General features: G+C 43.4%; 1 protein-coding gene across 1 annotated transcript in view; it reads right to left on the reverse strand.

Moving 5' to 3' along the window:
- LOC149725961 (uncharacterized) overlaps positions 1-20,263 on the reverse strand; it is a 34,843-nt gene that overhangs the window by 8,747 nt on the left and 5,833 nt on the right. The window contains exons 21-71 of the mRNA XM_089891038.1: positions 20,149-20,245; positions 19,936-20,090; positions 19,600-19,793; positions 19,356-19,545; positions 19,066-19,187; positions 18,811-18,982; positions 18,568-18,720; positions 18,176-18,361; positions 17,764-17,922; positions 17,341-17,523; positions 16,937-17,025; positions 15,848-16,196; positions 15,536-15,729; positions 15,333-15,474; positions 14,773-14,939; positions 14,494-14,686; positions 14,062-14,214; positions 13,787-13,954; positions 13,429-13,593; positions 13,084-13,251; positions 12,817-12,858; positions 12,266-12,439; positions 11,813-11,977; positions 11,426-11,566; positions 10,881-11,081; positions 10,503-10,706; positions 10,069-10,206; positions 9,742-9,860; positions 9,237-9,579; positions 8,765-8,974; positions 8,299-8,468; positions 7,951-8,122; positions 7,654-7,852; positions 7,199-7,335; positions 6,853-6,897; positions 6,369-6,520; positions 6,035-6,135; positions 5,671-5,846; positions 5,263-5,502; positions 4,755-5,090; positions 4,503-4,670; positions 4,147-4,314; positions 3,703-3,863; positions 3,232-3,352; positions 2,913-3,084; positions 2,559-2,773; positions 2,100-2,225; positions 1,724-1,879; positions 1,346-1,518; positions 624-807; positions 222-569 (exon numbers count right to left, since the gene is read on the reverse strand). Coding sequence (XP_089747164.1) covers positions 222-569; positions 624-807; positions 1,346-1,518; positions 1,724-1,879; positions 2,100-2,225; positions 2,559-2,773; positions 2,913-3,084; positions 3,232-3,352; positions 3,703-3,863; positions 4,147-4,314; positions 4,503-4,670; positions 4,755-5,090; positions 5,263-5,502; positions 5,671-5,846; positions 6,035-6,135; positions 6,369-6,520; positions 6,853-6,897; positions 7,199-7,335; positions 7,654-7,852; positions 7,951-8,122; positions 8,299-8,468; positions 8,765-8,974; positions 9,237-9,579; positions 9,742-9,860; positions 10,069-10,206; positions 10,503-10,706; positions 10,881-11,081; positions 11,426-11,566; positions 11,813-11,977; positions 12,266-12,439; positions 12,817-12,858; positions 13,084-13,251; positions 13,429-13,593; positions 13,787-13,954; positions 14,062-14,214; positions 14,494-14,686; positions 14,773-14,939; positions 15,333-15,474; positions 15,536-15,729; positions 15,848-16,196; positions 16,937-17,025; positions 17,341-17,523; positions 17,764-17,922; positions 18,176-18,361; positions 18,568-18,720; positions 18,811-18,982; positions 19,066-19,187; positions 19,356-19,545; positions 19,600-19,793; positions 19,936-20,090; positions 20,149-20,245 — 8,856 coding nt within the window. The remainder of the gene's footprint in view (positions 1-221; positions 570-623; positions 808-1,345; positions 1,519-1,723; positions 1,880-2,099; positions 2,226-2,558; positions 2,774-2,912; positions 3,085-3,231; positions 3,353-3,702; positions 3,864-4,146; positions 4,315-4,502; positions 4,671-4,754; positions 5,091-5,262; positions 5,503-5,670; positions 5,847-6,034; positions 6,136-6,368; positions 6,521-6,852; positions 6,898-7,198; positions 7,336-7,653; positions 7,853-7,950; positions 8,123-8,298; positions 8,469-8,764; positions 8,975-9,236; positions 9,580-9,741; positions 9,861-10,068; positions 10,207-10,502; positions 10,707-10,880; positions 11,082-11,425; positions 11,567-11,812; positions 11,978-12,265; positions 12,440-12,816; positions 12,859-13,083; positions 13,252-13,428; positions 13,594-13,786; positions 13,955-14,061; positions 14,215-14,493; positions 14,687-14,772; positions 14,940-15,332; positions 15,475-15,535; positions 15,730-15,847; positions 16,197-16,936; positions 17,026-17,340; positions 17,524-17,763; positions 17,923-18,175; positions 18,362-18,567; positions 18,721-18,810; positions 18,983-19,065; positions 19,188-19,355; positions 19,546-19,599; positions 19,794-19,935; positions 20,091-20,148; positions 20,246-20,263) is intronic.

A 20,263-nucleotide genomic window follows, 5' to 3' on the forward strand; every position in this document is an offset into this window, starting at 1 on the left:
TTTTAGTTTTACCTCAAGTTTTCGTTCCATGCGGTTACTCTCTAGCGACGTGCAGTGGTCGAGAAGAAGAAGTGTTGTTATGATGTCACAGTTGAAACAGTTATGATGTCACAATCGAAAGTTTAGCGATATTTTCGGTTATTTTTGATCGCTTGTTATTTTTTGTTTGTTTGTTATTTTGTGCGGAAGTTTTTGTTTTAGTTTTGTTAGTTGTTGTTTACCAGGCATGAGTGTCAGGTGACACGTTCGTTTGTCGGGGTCGATGGTCGCGCCACGATTCGCTTCAGTGAGCTCGATATTGACAACAATCGGGTCACATGACCTTTCCAGCCAATCAGGGTTGAGCAATATCGCGACGGTTGCCGCGTTATCGCCGTCACAAAACGTGACAACCCCCGACCGCGATTCACTCGACACCACGCTGTGTGGCTCCAGTGCCACCCAACTGGCGGTCACATGACCCTCAGTGCCGTTGCCACGCACCAGTGGCACCACAGCCACGGCACCGGTCACGTCGTCCACGTAACCCTTCGTGATCGCCGATGTTTCGAACCCAATTACCCCGTACGCTGTTGTGCATTTCATTGATAGGATGGGGGTCACGTTTACCCATATTTACTCACCCCTATCGTCGAGTAACGAACACCTCATCTGTGCCAACCTCTTCTTACGGTTGGGATCGCTTATATTTATCCAAAAGAAAGATTTCTTCTTGGGTGGAACTTGCTGCAGTGGGATTCGAACCTCGGACCCCTCGCTTCCATCGGGGAAGGTTATGGATCCTGACGCAAAGTCTCGTGCCCGGCCCTGTGTGATGTCATAATAATCAGTGTGATATGCACTAACTATCACCAACAAAGTTACATGGGTGGTAACTTGTAAGCGGGCACGATTATAAACACTATCTAAGCAAGCACTTGTTTGGCACTGTAATTTTTACCTAAAACAATTTTATGGCTTAAACCCTGTTGTTAGGTGTCTATACATCAATTAACAATATTCATTTCAACAGAAAACATACGTTGAACATTCACCTGTATAAGAAGCGATTTAAATTATCAAGTCCTTATAACCCGGGTGTTTATGAAACAAGTTTTATAGAAACATCGGTAAGTTATGTGCAAAATATTAGATGTGAATATATGCATAAAGTAATGTATTGGCGTAAACATGTCACTTCAACTTTAACACAAGCTTGGCACAAAATGTATTCAGCCCAAGTTTTAATGTAAACCAGCTTTTTAAAAACAAAGTATCAAATATTTTAAAACAGAGGTGACATCGTATATTTAGCTTCCCAGTTTAATCATAATACCCACTGTGACATCATAATCACCACTATTACCTCGGAATCGGACTCGGAATCTGAATTCACGTTATCCTCGTGTCGTTTGCACCATCTCGCGTTCCAGTTCAAAGTCGCGTAACCTCGCGTGAAGTGTCGCTTTAGGGGAATCACCGCAACTTTGTCGCTCGCTTTGAACGAGTAAAACTTTTCGCTGAATTCAACTTTCAACTCTGGATGGATCAATTAATTAAACAATTAGTTAAAAGCTTTTTTTGAATAACCTTGTTACTGATTTTTTAATTAATTTGTAAAAAGTGTTGGGATCAAATTAATGTTTTTGTTCAACAGAACCAAAAAAGTTAATTTTACATTGTGCCTGGTAGTAGAAGTAACAAACTAATTTGATAAAAAATAAATTAGTTTAAATAAACTAACCATCTTGCGTGGTCACATGGGCTGGTTGCGACGGTCGTGCTTCACCGACCTCGTTAAACGGGTAAACTATGATGTCATAATCGGTCGATGGTTTAAGCCCCGTTAGTATCGTGCGTCGCTCGTCGGGCCCGACGGTGACCATGAGGTCAGGTTCGCCTGCAGGAGGGGAGGGGGTTGAAGGGAGGGGAATTAGCAGCAAAACAACAGTCGTTAAAACACGCTATGAGTAAAAACTACTTGAGTAAAAATGTCAAATAAAAAACGTGGCCGCTAAATCCAACATACAATAAACTCACCGTGAGTTGTAGTTAATTTAAACAAAGTAATATTTTATTGGAGAAACTTGTATAAAAGTACTTTATGATGTCATAATTACCTTTAGTCTTTGCAACCACCTGGTAGCCGTCCACGGGGCCACCCCCAGCGGGACTTTCCCATGACACAGAACAATCACATGGGGAGACGGATGATGCAAAAGGTTTCCGCGTTCGACCGGGGTAACCTGGGGTTAGGAGGGTTATTGGGGGTTGTGGTTATATATGGGTGAGGTCCTAAAGCGTAGCACATCAGAATATTAACCGACAGTTGCCTCATATCTTTGCCAGGCCCTGGTTGAACCGTTTGTGCAAAACCGTGAGTTTCTTAAAATATCCGCAGAATTATTTCGTAAGAAAATCGCTTGAGAGTATTAAACCTTAAATATCGTGAACTCGCACAAAAAATATTCTCTGCTTAGAAAAAATCCTAAATTGATGACATTCTAATACTAATGATGTCATCGTGACATCATAATGACAATATTATACTGATGATAATATTAATGACATCATAATACCTGTATCGTTAATCACGTTAAGCTCAACATTGGCTAGAGGGCGCTCACGATCGTCGTCACATGGTTGTTTACGCATGAGTAAGCGATAAACCTGTGAAGCATGACGCATGTTCTGCTTGAGCGGGTAATCGACCACCACCGTGTCCTCCCCGGGGTTAAAGGTCACCGACCCTCTAGCAACCTCGTGTGGTGAGTCGGAGTCATCACTTGATGAACTGGGGAGGAAAAATATTATGAAAAAATTCATAATTATGTAAAAACATCATGTGTTCTAAAATAACTCCCACAAAATATCAGACATTGCTACCATTATATATATGTCACCATGTGAGGATACGTTATGACATCACAAACCTAGATTGTGACGATGACGTCGAACTATCGTCGTCACTTTTCCTTCGCATTTCCTTGGTTACCACCCACGTTAATTCTTCATAGAAATCTTTAATATTTCGTTTTAAGGTGAAGTGCGCCACCTTCTGGCTCGTCTTCGCTTGCATCGGCGAGTGATACGAGAGGCGGAGTTCTGATAAATAATAGAAACATAAAAGTATAAAAAAATACAAAAATATAAGAAAAAATATAAAAAAATTTAAAAAACATAAAAATAAGATAAAGTATAAAATAAATATTTAAATATTAAATAAAGTAACACCAACAATAACGACATTACCTGGTTGTGTTTCCACCATAGTCGTATCACTTGGGGGGCCATCACCCACCCCGTTCAATGCTCGTACATTAACTTGGTAGGGGGTGGATGGTTGTAAGCCTTCAAGTTGCGTGGAGTAAACCTGGAATATTGGGTTGGAACGTTATATGTTTAGTCCTGGAAGATATATTATCATTGTGCTGTTGTACGTGTGATTATATCTGTGGTGGGGTATCAGGTTATTGAATCTATGTTATTATTATTTCATGTCCAGGTGTAACAAGTAATCTTATCGTATATACTTGTATTAGAACAATATCGTGTTATGACATCATGGTATTATATGTTTGCTGCCGGGTTTACCACGAGAAGTGTTCTTGTATAAAAACTTCACCCGTTATTATCAATACAACCCGTATATGTAAATACATCAACATGTACTTTATATATGTATTCGTCAACGTACATCTGCTGTTATAACAACAAACTCACATCGGCAGGCACGTGTTCTGTTTTCACGGTTCCCGGTCGACTCCAGTATGTTACTTTATACCCGGTAACTGGTGCGCCATCGTGTGGTGGTAACCATGACGTTTTGATCACATGGGGAGCGACGAGGTCCGCGTCAAAGTCCGACACAACACTGGGGGGCGCTGTGGAGACACGAGGTGAATGTAAAATAAAGTTATAAACAGAGATACCACGTAATATTATTAATAACTTAATTGGTAATTGAATAGGATAAAAAGTATCAAATAATTAAACAGCGAAGAGAAGGAAATTAGCAGCAAAATGACATTCGGTAAACCAGGCTACGCGTAATAATAATAATCAGGGTAAATCAAAGGTTATTATTTAGAAAATAAGTATTCTTCTAAAAAATCAATAAAATAAAATTCCTGCATAGTAGTTGAAAAACTCAACCAATTAACTTACTCGCTTCGTTGGTTATTTTGACGCGTGTCATTATGACATCACCAAGTTTGTCCCGACCTTTGACCTCCTGTAGACGAACCAGGAAGTGACGATCGTCACCCGTTGGATCGTTGTTGACCGGGATCCGAATGCTTCGTTCCGATTCACCGGGTTTGAACTTTAAACGACCTTTCATGGGATTAATTGATTAATTATAACATTGGGTTGTTGGGGCTTATATTGGGTTCAACCATTGGCCATGAATTAGTTAATTATTCTATATTGGTAAGGTTCTTGTTGGAGGAATTGGGGCAACAGTTGGTTTATTCATTCAACCCCTACGGTGCTTATTTGGCCACAACAATAACAACACCCACCTCCCTCCCCCTCGTAATGCTTCCCACGCACGGCGTCTTCATCTTCCACAAGCCATGCGACCTCGGCACCAAAGTCGTGACCCATCTTTCTGACAATTGTCACTTCAGCTTCTCCGTCTTCAGCCATGCATGTCGTGTCATGTGATCGCATCTCTACCACGCCCTCGCCTGGTAGTGATGTCATATTTAATATTGATGATGTCACAACCAACAATGATGACATCACACCCAACATAATGACATCATACTCACCAACATCATGCGTAACTATGACATCACAAGCAGCATTATCTCCAAGCTTAGCGTGAGCGCCCACTGGTGGTTCGAGCACGACTTGAATCTTTTCCTCCCCGTTTTGCAAAGGCAGCGCCGGTAGTTTCACTTCAATCACCGCTTCATCTGAACCATCGGCCATCGTTACTTCATCAACCAAACCAACGTACACGGAGTCGTTGGTCTGCGGCACAACACGCCACGGCACCACCACCCTCCCCGTGGTACGGTGTCTCCTACGAACGATAAGGTCAACTTTCCCGTTGCTCTGTGTCGCCTCCAGTGACCGCTGATCCAACTCAATCAAACCAGAAGCTGCCGATAAATAAAAAGAATAAATGAATTAATTCTAAAAAATAGATGAAATCAAAAACAATTTTACGAATAGTTAGAAAAAATTGAAGAATCACAGGAAATTAAAAGAAAGGTCCAAAAATCATCTCTTCACCATTATGACATCACCACTCCATTATGACATCACACTCACCTATATCGTTCTCCACGGTCACTTTACACATTATGACATCACCAAGTATTGTTTCCCGATTCTTCGGTTGACCGATCACGACGTTAAACTCGTCCACTTGGTCGTCACGGGGTGATTGGGGTAACTTAACCTCGATGTGGGAAACCCCCTCACCCCCCTCGAAGGTTTCCAGCCCCGATAATCCATCGTAGGGTGAAGATGGGGTTGTGGACGTCGTTTTCCACGGGACGCGAACTTTACCTGTTGGTTGGGGTTGGTGATCGTATTGTTTGCAAAGATCAAATTAAATAAAGAAACGAAAAGGAAATTGGCGGCAAAACAACAGTCGTTAAAACAAGCTGGGGCTAAAACCCTGATAATTTGTGACTGTGTTCGTGATGACATCACCCACGATGACATCACACCTACCATCGATTCTTCCGCTTCTAACAATGGGTATTGTTACAACTTCCTCCGATTGTTTCATCACAATGGATTCCTTCTCGAACCCCACAACAGCCGGTACGATGTCGTTGTCTACGGTTACCTGACACTCGGTGTCACCACTGAGCGAGGCACCCCCAGTAGGATGTCCGAGAATCACGCTGTCGATGGATTGTGACATCATTAAAGGGTTCATTATGACATCATTAGAAAAACAATTATAAAATCACCAAATAAAATATGACATCATCAAGTACCTGAGTTAGGGTGAATGTGAATAAAATGGATCGAAAAAAGGAATAACCAGATCTCGGGTTATGACATCATGAAAACCATTATGACATCATACCTGAACGTTTCCGCTCCCTGTTCTTGAGAAACTTCTGGCATTTCTATCTCGATGTGGCTTTCGTCCTCGCCATCTCGGAAGGTTTCCTGCCCGTGGAGGTTCTGGTGGGGGGGGGGTGAAATATGGTTAGTATGGGGTTGGCGGTAGCTTGCTATCAACCAAGGTGTGTTGGGGTGGATTCACTGGTTGTATGATCACAGTATATATGCAGTTTGGGTGTTGGGACAATTCTGGCTAAAGGACCTCACCCATACAGAATCGATATAATGGGGCAACTCTGGTCTTTACCCCAACTCACCCCCTTAAACCCCACAAACCCATACACAACCCTTACATAGTAGGGCGATTCCTTGTCCCCAGTTTCCACGCTCCATGGCACCACCAAGCGGCCAGTGTTGCCACCCTTTCTGTCAACTTTAAGGACGATCTTTTTCTCGCTTTGTTTCGCTTCGGCAACACTGTTCGCGAAACCCACTCGACCGTGAACTGTAAACAATGGTGTTAGTGATGTCATAGACATAGGCTTCATGTACTAAATGCATAGCCGACATTTTGACCTAAAATGACATCATTAGTCTCTCATTCAACAAAATTCTATTTAATTAAAAAACTAATGTGGTCAAATATATCTGTTATAGTAAACTATTTGTCGGACCTGATTTTTGCCCAGTATGTTATTTGGTTACGAGAATCGTCCAACTTCATTAGCATTAGATCAGGACCGGATTCACGGAATTGATCATAAATAAGATAGACATAATAAATAATATTTCCAGCGATGTAATACCACACCATGCCCACACGATGGCGCTACATACCTGGTGGCGACGATTGTTGTTGGATCTGCATTACTTTCGTCATTTCTGCCAAAACATGCAACATGCTTGTGGTAACAACAAAACACAATGTGATGTAAAACACGACAACAACTTATTGTGGGGGTGATTGTAACTTACGAGTTGTCACAACACGGTGCTCTGTTCCATGCACCTCGTGCCCGACCACTGGGTTGGAGCAATTGCCGTTAAGTGTCTTGCCCGAGGACACTTACGCCCACAATGGTAGCAGCGACCAGCTTTGAACCAAAACCTTTTTCACACAATGTAACAAACCACTCCATTGTGACATCACACACTCGTGACACACATTATGACATCACAATACCTTGTACATGATCAATCATGACGCGTGCCACGCCCCTTGACCCCACTTTGACCCCGCCTTTAGTGGTTGTTATAGCAACGTTGAAATACATCACGTCACCCGATGGATCGTTAACAATGGGGATTGTTATTTCCTCTCTGTGTCATAATGACCATTGTTATGTCATCAAACATGGTTATGACATCATATAATATATTTTGATATTTCTTCGAATAAGATAGCGAACATCAAATTAATAATGAAGGGAAAGACTTGGCAGCAAAACAACAGTCGTTAAAACTCGAAGAATTAATATTTTCTGTTAAGATTATTCCATATATTTCCATACAAGGATTATAAGGGTTGAAAACAGCAACAAAACAATAGTTGTTTTTGAGATATTTTTGCACAAAAGTTTCATAAAGGCTTTATTTAGTAGAAATGAGATTCAACTTTAATTAAATATTATGACTCACTGTTGCCCTCCAGCGGGGAAGTTAAGCGTTCCTTTATTCGCACGATAATGTTTTCCCCTCAATGCTGTGTCATCCGTTGCTTCCCATGTGACTTGACACGGGTGAGTGCACATCCCCGTTCGTACAACGGGTATTATGACATCACCATCCGTACCAAACGCTTCAATCTCGGGTTTCTCGAAGTTGACAATCCCACCATCTGTGAATAACATCGGTTATTCATCAATAAAGTTACATACGAGGACTTAGCAGGAAACAAGCAGCAAGTCGCCAACATTTTTATACCCCCCCACTAACCGATATCATTCTCGATGTTCACCCTTGTAGTGGTAACTTCACCCAGAGCGACCCCTCCCCCCGATGTTGGGGTGAGTAACGTAACATCAACGCTGGTAATCTCGTCGTCCTGTGGGGTTGGGGTTAATGGGATTTCTATGCTCTTCTCCGTTTCACCGTCCGCAAACGACAACTGGAGGAATGAAAATATGGAAGTTGAAATGAAAGTTATTTGGCAACACTGGAAACTGTCAATGAAAAAAAAGAAGTAAAACAACAGAAAGTGGAAGTGGAAACATTGGTTTAAAAAGTCGTGGAACCTAACAAACAACAATGACATCATAATGACATCATCATGACATCACTCACCGTTCCTTGCAGGTCATCGTATCCATCAGAGCGTGAAGTCACATGATCAACGTACCACGGTAATGTTACGGAACCCTTACTTCCGTTCCTCCTCACAACGATAACTTCCAGTGTTTGTTGGGTTTGTTTTACTGATTGTTGTCGACTCGCCATCTCGAAGCTACCCGCACCTGTGTGGGGGGGGGGGTTGGTTATCCTTGTGTGGTAAACCACTACCCATCTAATTACAAACGCCCTGACTGCTGGTGTGATACCATCATGTTATAAGGGGCGTAAGGACAATGGTAGCAGAGGCGAGCCTTGAACCCATGAACTGTACCTCAACCAAATATCTCATCACGATACCATAACCACCTGGACTGGGCCTTGAACTCACAACCTCTAGCAATCGATGGCACCAACGAGATACATACGCCCATGATAGTAGCAAGCCTTGAACCCACAACCCACAATAGGAATACTTTACCTGCTACATTGTTGATCTTTATCGTGGCCATCTGGTTGGCCCCAAGCTCCGCCGGCCCCATCACCTCACCCAGGTGAATCGTCATGGTAACGCAGCCCCCGTGCACGTCGTTCATGATCGGCACGAGGACGTCCGTCTTATTCTCACATGCATCGAAGCTTAACGTGCCTTCACCACCGATATAATTGACGCAATCCACTGCACTGCCATCTGTAAGATGTTTGTGTTAATATGTGAGGTTCATTCTGTTATGTATGGATGAGGTGCATGCCGGGTCCCGGGGTCTACAACCCATTAGTGACCACAGGGTTGGAGCAATTACCAAGTGTCTTGCCCAATGGCACATGCGCCAACAATGGGAGCAACACTAAGCTTTGAACCCGGTACCTTTGGTTATGATTCAAGTGCCACCCACTTGGTTGGCCCATCCCCCCAACCATGTTATAATACAACCATAGCAACCCCCACTCACCCTTTGTATAATAATCCACGGCCACCGGCCTCCCCTTGGGTCCGTCCCTCAACACCGGAACCAACAAAGTATCGACGTCGCCCCGTACTTCGTACACCGGCTTCGTAAACGAGATTTCACACTTGAGGTCGTTAGAGAGCGACATCTCGGCTTTGAACGGATCCTCAAGCTCTGCCCTGCCACCTGGTGGAAGGAGGATGAAGATGAATTCTTCCCGATCCTCGTCGGTGTCCTCGGGGAGAGGTATTGTGACATCACATGTGGTTTGTCCGTCGCTGAAATCCGCTGAACCATGAAGATCGTGTAACGAAGATGGGGGAGCCCCTTCTTGGAGGGGAAGTACCTAATATGATAACATGTTTGCACTGTGTCCAGTGGTCACGAAAAGTCAAAAAAAAATTGAAAAAGCAAGAGGCATCAAATGCAGCGAATGTGAAGGATGAATGTCTTAAAGGTATTTTTTAAACAAAAAATATTTCTAAAAGTTATCACATTGGGTACTTACCCTCCAAGGAATAGACACGCCCCCTTTCACGCCCCCACTTCTCACAATTCGTATTTTCTCTCTTAAACTGCTCTGCTTGAAGTTGTAAAACTTTTTCTCCACAGAAAAGTTGCCGGGAACTAAAACAAGGGGTTGTTATGTTATGTGGTGTTTTAGCAGCAAAACAACAGTCGTTAAAACACGCTAGGGGTAAAAACTATTCAAGTAAAAATGTCAAATGAAAACGTGGGTGCTAAATCCAACATACAATAAACTCACAGTGAGTTGTAGTTAATTAATGTTGGTCTAAAGAAAATAATTAAACAGTAAATATTAAAGGGATCTCACTTATATCGTTGTTGACCACTACCGTACACATGGGTGATTCCCCTAACGTGGCCCTCCCGGACGTCGGTTGTTCAAGTTCCAACATGAACGCATCACTTCCTGTTGCTTGGACTTGTGGGGGAAGTTTGATCGCGATATCTGTGATGTCATCAGTGATGATGTCATATTAAAAGTAACCTATCTATCATACAGTAGTAGCAAAGTGAAGGCCTAACCACTACCATTGTGATATCATCATACTAAAGCACACATACGCCCCCAATAGGCAGCAACGAGCTCTAAACCCTAGCCTATTGGTTAGAAGGGGCTCTAACCATTGTGCGGTGGCAACAAATAACCACCACGCATACTATGGCATCAATTAATAATAGTACCATCACACCGCAACACCACAATGTATACATATATGTGCGATACCAAACCCATCCTCCCACCTTTTTGATCCTCCCCGTCCTCGAACACGATCGTTCCCGTCAACGTCTCGTATCGTGACTTGTGTTTCCCCGGGCAACCTCGTGATTGCCATGACAACGTGACAAGCCCTGTAGAATCGCTCGTGCGCTCAACTGGAACCAACACTGTTCCGCTTGATTGGTCGCACGTGACACGAGGTTGCGGGAACGAGATTTGCGCGGGGACTAAAACATAGAAATATAATGTTATAATAAAGTAACAAACGCAAATCAATCGTAAAGGATAAAAGATATATTTTGTCTCAAATGTAGAATCCTGTTAAAACTTAAAAGAATTTATCATTATTCCTTATTATATTATATTACCATATATATTTATATTTATATTATAATACTCACCAATATCATTCAACAGAACAACGTGCGCTTCATGCACGCTTAGTGTAGCGCCACCTGCTGGCTCAGACAAACAGATCTTAAACGAGACTTGGTCCTCGTTAAAACAACCAACTCTTCGCGGCATCTTTACAACGATTCGTTTCAAAACTTCACCGTCGTTGTAGATAAGGTTTCCATCGCAAGGGAGGTAGTGAGATCCTCCTGTATAAGGTGGGGGTAATATTATTATTAAGTTTTACTTTTACAAAATATCCAGGTAAAATTTTAATTGTTGGTATATGATGTTGCTGCCAGGTGTATTATAAGTTTCAAAGAGAAAACTTTCAGTTTGGGGTGAAGCTTCATGTTTTTTTACAGATTATACACAATGCCTGGTAGTAGAAGTAACAGAATAAATATTAATATAATTATTACAAGTCTTGGGTTCTACAACCAGCCATACATTGGGTGTAGGCTACAGCTGGCTCCTAAATATAAAGGATTAATATGAAATCTCGTGGTTCCTCCAGTGAGGCACACACAGTGTAGGTTTATAACAAACCCACCGACTGCCGTTCCATCCCTCGTGAACCATGGCACGGCTACCGTCCCGTCTGACCCCGATGTTCGGTGGACCGGAACCACTAGTTGATCGTCGCTGATATTGAAGTCGAAACGGGGGCTTGCGAACCCGATTAACCCCGGGTCTGTGGGGGTTAGGGGGTTAAAATGTTATTTATTTTGTATGTTTTCTATTTCTATATATCGTTTGTACGTTTTGAAAATAGGAAAACAAATAGAAGTTTAATGACACTGAATGTTCTTTAAATCCAATAAAAATAACAATTGATAAAATAAATCCAATAAATATTAAATAACAGTTTGAAAATAAATTGAAATTAAATTAAAATTAAATTAAAAACATTTTTAACGTAAACATTTATTTTCTTTACCTTTGTCCCTTATAACGGTGACGGTGGTGATGGGGACACCTAGTGTAACTCGGTCATGCGTGTCGTGCAACTCAACTTTAAAGTTGGATTCTCTCGTTGGCATTTCACGACATAATATGATTTCTATGTTCGCCTCGTATTCGCCGTCCTCGAATGTAAGGATGCCTGGTTTGGGGGAAACACCCATGTTACCGCTTGTTTGTGTTAAACATTGGCCCGATTATCGTTATATTTAACCACTATCGACCCCACATATATTATGAGCTTTGTTGGGATAGCCAACTCTAAACCCCAAGTCCTTTAACAAGACCTTCACCCAATTACTCTTTCGACCATGTGACCATGGTGTTTAATTGGTGTATTATTACCAAATAACATGTTACTATATGTGCCCAGATACCAGACCTCGACCATGTACAATATACAACTATTAATATTCAATCAAACCCCCACCTGACCCCCAATCTACTTCCTGATTGTTAGATTGCGTAATCTCGTCGACGATGGGGTAAGTCTGCCACTGGAGGGCTACCATCCCATGAGCATCCGACCTCCGTACAGGGATCAACGAGTTACCATCGGATTGTCGGAACATGTGACGCTTACGTACGAACTCGACGATGGTTTCTGTTGGTTGTGATGTCATAGAGGTCAATTGTGATGTCATTATGATGTCATATGGTAATTCTTTATTAATTTTCAATGATATAAAATGTTGGTTGTTGATTAATAACAATCCATCAATGCTGATTAGTTATTGTTAATTATGATGCTGTAAATTAATTAATGATGGTAATTAGTTGTAAGTTAATTATTTAATTGATTTGCGCATGCAGGTTGAAGCGGAATTATTGGGTTATGATGTCATAAAGCTGATTGTGATGAAAGGTTAGTTATGTTTGTGATGACATCATCATTGATGACATCATCATTAGTAATTATGTGGCACTGTTAATTGACAATCATGATTATGATGTCATAGTGATGATTATGATGTCATATACCTTGCATCGGGGCCGATTGTTGATAAGTTGCCACGGCAACCCCTGTGATAAATAATCGAGATCCTCGTTTACTCTAATTTTACTTAAACAAACAAAGAATTGTTGGGGATTTGAAATACCTGGCGATAAATATCACATTGTGTTTCAATAATATTTCGCGAATATTTCAATCTTTATATTTTGTCGCCGTCAAGCTTATTATATATGAATAGATGCACTCTTTACGATAAAATATTTCGCGCACCACTCGGGGGGGTTGTCACTTACTTGGCACGGGCTCGAGGGTGACTGTTGTCGCGGCAACATCGCCAAGTTTGCCACACCCCCTAACGTCTGAGAGTCGAATCGTGAAATCGGCAGGCTGGTCATTAGGTGGCGCTAACACAGGGATTTGAATCGACTTCGATTCCTCGTTGGGGTCGAACACGAGGTTTCCTGGGATGGATATCATATTACTTGAATGTTTCAATGGAAATCACATATAGTATCATATACTCCAACCCAGTGATCACTCAGATGTAAAACTTGGGGATTAAAACACATGATACCGTGTATATTGGATTACCAATAAAATGTGGGGTACCAACATGGGTACTTCCCCTAACCACATACCAGCTCCCCCAATGAAATTCCTCCCGTTCACGGCTCCACCATCCGTTGTTTTCCAACCAACATAAGTTGCCTCGCTGATGTCACCACGACGTAACACACGTACCTCTATGACCTCACAACCCTTCAGTGACATCATACTCTTCTCCATTTCAATAATAGGGGCGTCTGTGATGTCATAACCAGTAATTGTTGCAGTAAGGTTAATTAATAAGATCCGTGTTGTAACGACTGTTGTTGCCACCCATGCGAGTATAAAGTGGGAAAAATAACTTTATTCAAACCATAATATGACTAAAAATATAAAATTCATAGAAACAATATATAAACATAGGGACATAACATAGAAAGACCATTTCACCTATCTCTCCAATTATCGTAACGTTCGTCCTCGTTTGCGAACCCAACACTGGCCCCTCACTAGATGGCAGTAGCACGATGGCGAAAGCATCGGAGGGAACTCCTTCTAATCCGATCTCGATACTCGAGGTCACCTGACCTTCGTGGAATGTGAGGAACCCTTCGGCACCTGGGGGGGGGGTTATATATCGACATAAACAAACGTTTACAGAAATTATGATTTAAACAACTGCCGATAAACACCATGGTTTGAGTAATACAAAGACCCCAACTCACCAGCGAAGGGCGAGGGATCATCGAGTGATTCGATTTTCCACGGCAACGCAACCTCACCATCGGTCCCCTCGGATCTTATAACAGGAACCATCCCCAAACCCCCTGTACTACGGAATATATGCGAAGGTTTGCTGAACTCGAACTTTCCAGGATCTGTAGATGGATGGGGGAAGTTATACCTCATGCTCACAATTGTTGTGGTACATATGTGGAGAAAAACTCGATGTCAAGGCCGAACTCTGCCATAATACCCAGGCCCTCAAACAAGAACCTCACCCATATATGGATCATGGTGGAATTACCTCATGCTCGCTGTCAAGGGTTTTTAGTTTCTATCTATATAACCATACATACAGAGAAGGTGCAATGCCTTCTGACTAAAACCCCAAGCCATCAACCTCACCCTCACCCACACCCACTTTAAACACCCACCTCGATTGCTAATAATAGCGACGACAGCTCGTTCGTTCCTCCCGATAGTCACCCTCCCCCTCGCTCCACGTTGCAACCCAACTTTAGGGTCGGATTCCAATTCCACCGTGAACTCTCTCGCTTCAGGGGATTTACCCATGATAGGAATCTCGACGGACGATTTTGTTTCGCCTGCTTCAAACTCTACCAACCCCTGTTAAACATTTAAACATAATTTTCGTTTATGACTTCACAACCACCATCTATGACATCATAACCAGGCTCCATGACATCACAAACCTGACAATGTTGATAATCAACTCCTGACTTTGCCGTTCCATCGATTGTCCTCCAAATAACGAGGACTTTATCCTGGAAGCTTCCGGTTCTTAACACTGGTATCTTGACCGTGGTTGAGTTCCCGATGACGGGGTAAGCGTCCTTACTGAACTGGACGAAGCTACGTTCTGTGGGGGGGGGGTTAATAATATTGGTGGATCTTTTCTATGTTTGGCTGTGCGTTGAGATTCAATCAAGTTTTGTAAGATATTAATTTAGGTAGAAAAATAGCAAATATTGGGGTAAGATGGCCCACGTTGTGGTAAGATGGCCGACGTTGGGATAAGATGGCCGACGTTGGGATAAGATGGCCCATGTTGGGGTAAGATGGCCCATGTTGGGGTAAGATGGCCCACGTTGGGGTAAGATGGCCCATGTTGGGGTAAGATGGCCCATGTTGGGATAAGATGGCCCATGTCGGGGTAAGATGGCCCATGTTGGGGTAAGATGGCCCATGTTGGGGTAAGATGACCCATGTTGGGGTAAGATAGCCCCCCATAATAATAACCCCCCCCCCTCACCTTCATCACTGATAATATAAACCGTTGTCTTCCTCATTCCAGTCCTTGCTCCTCCTCTTATCTTATAAAGTTCGATCTCGAATCTTCGTTCCTCCGCGCCTCCATCTCCTCCAAGGAGGTTGATCTCAATGTTGTCCATTATCTATAGTGATGTCATCAATATTATGACATCATTCATGACATCATCATTATGACATCATCACCTGATTATGGTCAAAGTTCACGACCCCGTGACCCCCGGCGTAATCCTCCCCATCCTTAGCCGACCCATCCACTGTGCGCCACCTAGCGGACACGACACCATCCATCCCCCCTAACCGATGAACCGGAACAACCACGATCCCATCGCTTTCCTTGAACGAGAACGTTGACTTGGAGAATCCAAGGGTGCCAGCGTCTGAATGAGGGGATAAAATTTAATGTTGAATTGATCAGGAAAATTATTTCCTTCAAAATTTTTTTAATTTTTAATTTAAAAAAAAAATCACAGCTACCGATTATGACATCACACTCACCAATATCGTTAACAATGACAACTTCCGTTTGTTTCAAACCAATTTGCAACTTGTCGTCATGGTGACTCGTCCACTCAGCGCTCACTAGCTCCACCTGGAGGGAGATCTGCGGCACGAAGATATGATGATCCTCGAGATCGATGTGGATGGTTGCGGATGTTTGGTCTTCCCCCATCCTCACTTGGCCTCTCCCCCATCCAATATCATCCACATCGTCCTCCTCGGATGATGATGAGATCCTCCGGGATCTTCGGGAAGGTTGCATCTCATCGTTGGTTGGTCCACGAACCTCCCAGTGGATGACGCAACTTCCGTCGGGGGAGGATCGGTGGATGGGAATCCCCACGATCTGCGGGGAAATATAAGGGTTATGTTGTCGATCTATAAAGGGGGGGGGGGGTTAAATACAATGGGAGGGGGGTATATGGGGTGTTGCCCTAACGTCTATGCATTGTGGAATAATGCGGGACACCTATTTATCGTGGGGTAACGAGGGACACCTATTCATCGTGAGGTAATGCGGGACACCTATTTATCGTGCGGTAACGAGGGACACCTATTCATCGTGGGGTAATGCGGGACACCTGTGCCTCGTGGGGTAACGAGGGACACCTATGCATCGTGGGGTAATGCGGGACACCTATTCATCGTGGGGTAACGAGGGACACCTGTTCATCGTGGGGTAACGCGGGACACCTATTCATCGTGGGGTAACACGGGACACCTATTCATCGTGGGGTAACGCGGGACACCTATTCATCGTGGGGTAACGCGGGACACCTATTCATCGTGGGGTAATGCGGGACACCTATTCATCGTGGGGTAATGCGGGACACCTGTTCCTCGTGGGGTAATGCGGGACACCTATTTATCGTGGGGTAATGTGAGACACTTGTCCCTCGTGGGGTAATACGGGACACCTATTCATCGTGGGGTAATGTGAGACACTTGTCCCTCGTGGGGTAATGCGGGACACCTATTCGTCGTGGGGTAATGCGGGTCACCTGGCATTGGTGTTTATTACCAGGGCTTGTCTCATCATGACATTATCTATTATGACATCATCAACTATGACATCATCCTAATTACCTTGATACTTCTTCGACACAAATACTTCGACTTAAGGAACTCGACCGTGCACGCCCCCGGTGGTGAAAAGCCAGCGTGGAGGACCGGGGCTATAAATAGATGGTTATGATGTCATAATCGTGTAATAATGGTAGCTTTATATGAGTGAGGTCCTTTTAGTGGGGGTGGGGGGTTTAAAACCAGGGTTTAAGCCATAGTTGACCCACCACCCCAACATACAGGGTGTACATAGTACAACGTTCAGTGTAACTTTTACACAATAATGAAACTTGAATTCTATATATGGGTAAAACCTTGTTGACAAACTGAGGCTAAATTTCCCCAACAACCCAGCATGTTTATAATTCATACGACCAGTGTGACCATGTATTGTACCCCATCAATGATAGAACAACAACACTCACTCATTGGAATACAAGTGATCGCAACAACTGCCGTCGACGGGTCCCCGATCTTTGGCCCCCCCGGTGTTGACCTCAGCGCGACCCCAAAGAATAATTGACCTTTATGGTTGGGGTCGTTGTAGACGGGGATTCCGACTTCTTTCACTGTCTCGTCAACGTCGAACACAACGCTGATGGTTCCCCCTAGTGGTAACGTGGGGTTAATGGGAGTAATAGAGAATTAGCAGCACAATGACAAACGTTAAAAACAAGTTTGTCAATCTCAAAAATCTCTTTGCTTTCTATATTTAATTATCAATAATTGTTATTTATTTCCTTGAATACGTTGGGATGATCAGTTTAACAAGGGAAGGAAATTAGCAACAAAACCACATTAGTTAAAACACGTTAGGGGTAAAAACTACTTTAATAAACACCACACACCCCTATAATGGCTCCCACTGATCGCTGATTGGTCGGTTGTTTCACAGATAACGAACGCGGAATTATTAATTCCTCCCTTCCTTGATACGAGCAACGTAGCCATGCCCGTGGTCGCGGGAACTTCAAACTGGGATTGTACGAAACTGACCGTGCCGAAATCTGAATAATAACCAAGATGTTGTTGGAACACGGGGGTTTATATTAAACATGAATTTCTAACTCATCAATACTGGCACTCTTGTTGCTACAAGTTATACCCAAACAAACATTATATCAAATCAACATGAAACAGTTATTATAAAATATTACTCCAATACCCAATTGTACCAACATCTGGCCGACACAATTATGTGTTTATACCCTTTCCCACCCCCCCCCACCACAACAATAACCCCCCCCTACCCCAACCCACCTTCCTCAGCGAATATAGTAACTTCTGCTTCCTTCTTCGACCCCAACCTTCCACCTCCGGTCACTTCTTCCAATATTATCATGAACTTAATCATCTCACACGATCCGGATGCCGTGAGATCAACCGGGAGGTGACGATCGATCTCTTGGTGTTGGAACTCCAACCAACCCCCCATACCAACAACATCTGTAAAGAGGGTTGATGGTATGAATGATTGTAACTTGTTTATTTTTGTGTTTTGGGGCAACGACAGTCGTTATAACATAAGTGTCTTTCCAAAGAACACATACGCTCACAATGGTAGCAGCGCCAATCCTTGAATCATCAACCTTCTGGTTACAAATCAACCACCCACTTTACCCCAGCCCCAGGTTAACACACAATAACGTTACCTGGTGGTAGTTGACCCCCATCCACGGCCCTCACCCCCCATTTCACCCCGATGATCCCGTCCGACCCCAACGACCTTATGACGGATAACCGACCAAGCGTATCCTTCGAACGCATCACTAATCTCGTCTTTGTGAACTCGAACATTCCTGGCTCTGTGACGTCATAATTACGTTATTAACATTTACCGTCATAATTAACTACGTCACATCAATGACGTCACCAACTACGTCACACGAACATACCGTCATCTTCTATAATAGATATAGTCGCAACATTGTTTGAAAGTTTCGTTCCTTCGCTTGGATCGGATAAGATGACGCGGAATGCTCGTCCTGTGTCGTCATAAACGTCGTTGTCGATAATAGGGATTGTGACGTGGGCTTCCGTCGCCGCGTTAGCGAACGTAACAATGCCCTGTGATAGTTACGTCATAAGCGATTGTGTTGAATGATGAAGTCACAATATTGACGTCACAACGATGACGTGATAATACTTACACCGGAAGCTACGTAATCCTTCCCGGCTACAGCGGTATCGTCCTCGGTTCGCCACGTCACTTGGGAAACCCCCTTGGTACTTCTGGTTCGCATTACCACAACTTCCGCCAATCCACAGTTTTCTGGGGGATGTGACGTATGTATGACGTATGAGGTGTTGGAATAAGCGCATAACACGAGACATAATAACAGGAATGTAGCGTAACGCCATTCGTTAACACACAACGAGTTGTAGCTACTCATTAAAGGCGTTGAATAAAAATATGGCTGGTAAACAACATCACCCTCACCCATAAAAGGATAAGCATCTTTAGGAAATTGAACCAACGCGCATTCTTCATCGCTCAACAGCGACACCATGCAGTGATCCAAATCCACTGTAGCGCCACCTGTCGGATCCTCCAACATGATATTGAACGCTTTCTCTGTTTCGTCATAAATGATGTCGGGGATCAAAGCTACTTGTACTTGTTTGATAACCTGATAATAAATGTACATTATGACGTCACACTAACAAATATATTATGACGTCACCTCTCCGTCACCAAACTCGATGACGCCACGACCGCCTACGTAATGCTTTCCATTGATACCAGTGATGTCACGTGTGTACCACGTCACACCCACGTGACCATCCATGCCCACTGTGCGATGAACCGGAACGATAGCAAATCCATCGTTTTCCTTGAACACAAAGTTCGGCTTCGGGAAACCGAGGATGCCGGATTCTAGGGGAATATTATGTTAGCATGGGGAAACATGGGATATCGTGATGATAGCGAAGATTAATTGAAACAACGAAGAGAAGAGAATTAGCTCCTTAGCCGAAATGACGTCACCATCATGACGCCACAATGACATCACACCCACCTTCATCCTTGATAACAATAACCTTTGTCCTCCTCAACCCCAGGGCCACCCCCTTTTCCTCCCCGAATAATTCGACCCAGAACAAAACCTCCCTCCCACTGAAGTCGTGCATTAATGGGATTTCTATGCTAGAAAACTCTTCGTCGTCCCTGAACCTGTGACACAATGTTAGTATACGTCATCGTGACGTCACCATATGACGTCACCACCCACGTGATCTCCCCATCGCCCCAGTTAAGCTTCTCTATCAACGGGAGGGTCTCGGATTCGAATCTCATCGTTGAGGCTTCGGTGTGTTGCCCGTTTTGTCCTGTAACAATCAACAACA

This window comes from Ciona robusta, chromosome 13 (genome assembly GCF_009617815.1).
Source record: "Ciona robusta chromosome 13, ASM961781v2".
Taxonomy (NCBI): domain Eukaryota; kingdom Metazoa; phylum Chordata; class Ascidiacea; order Phlebobranchia; family Cionidae; genus Ciona; species Ciona robusta.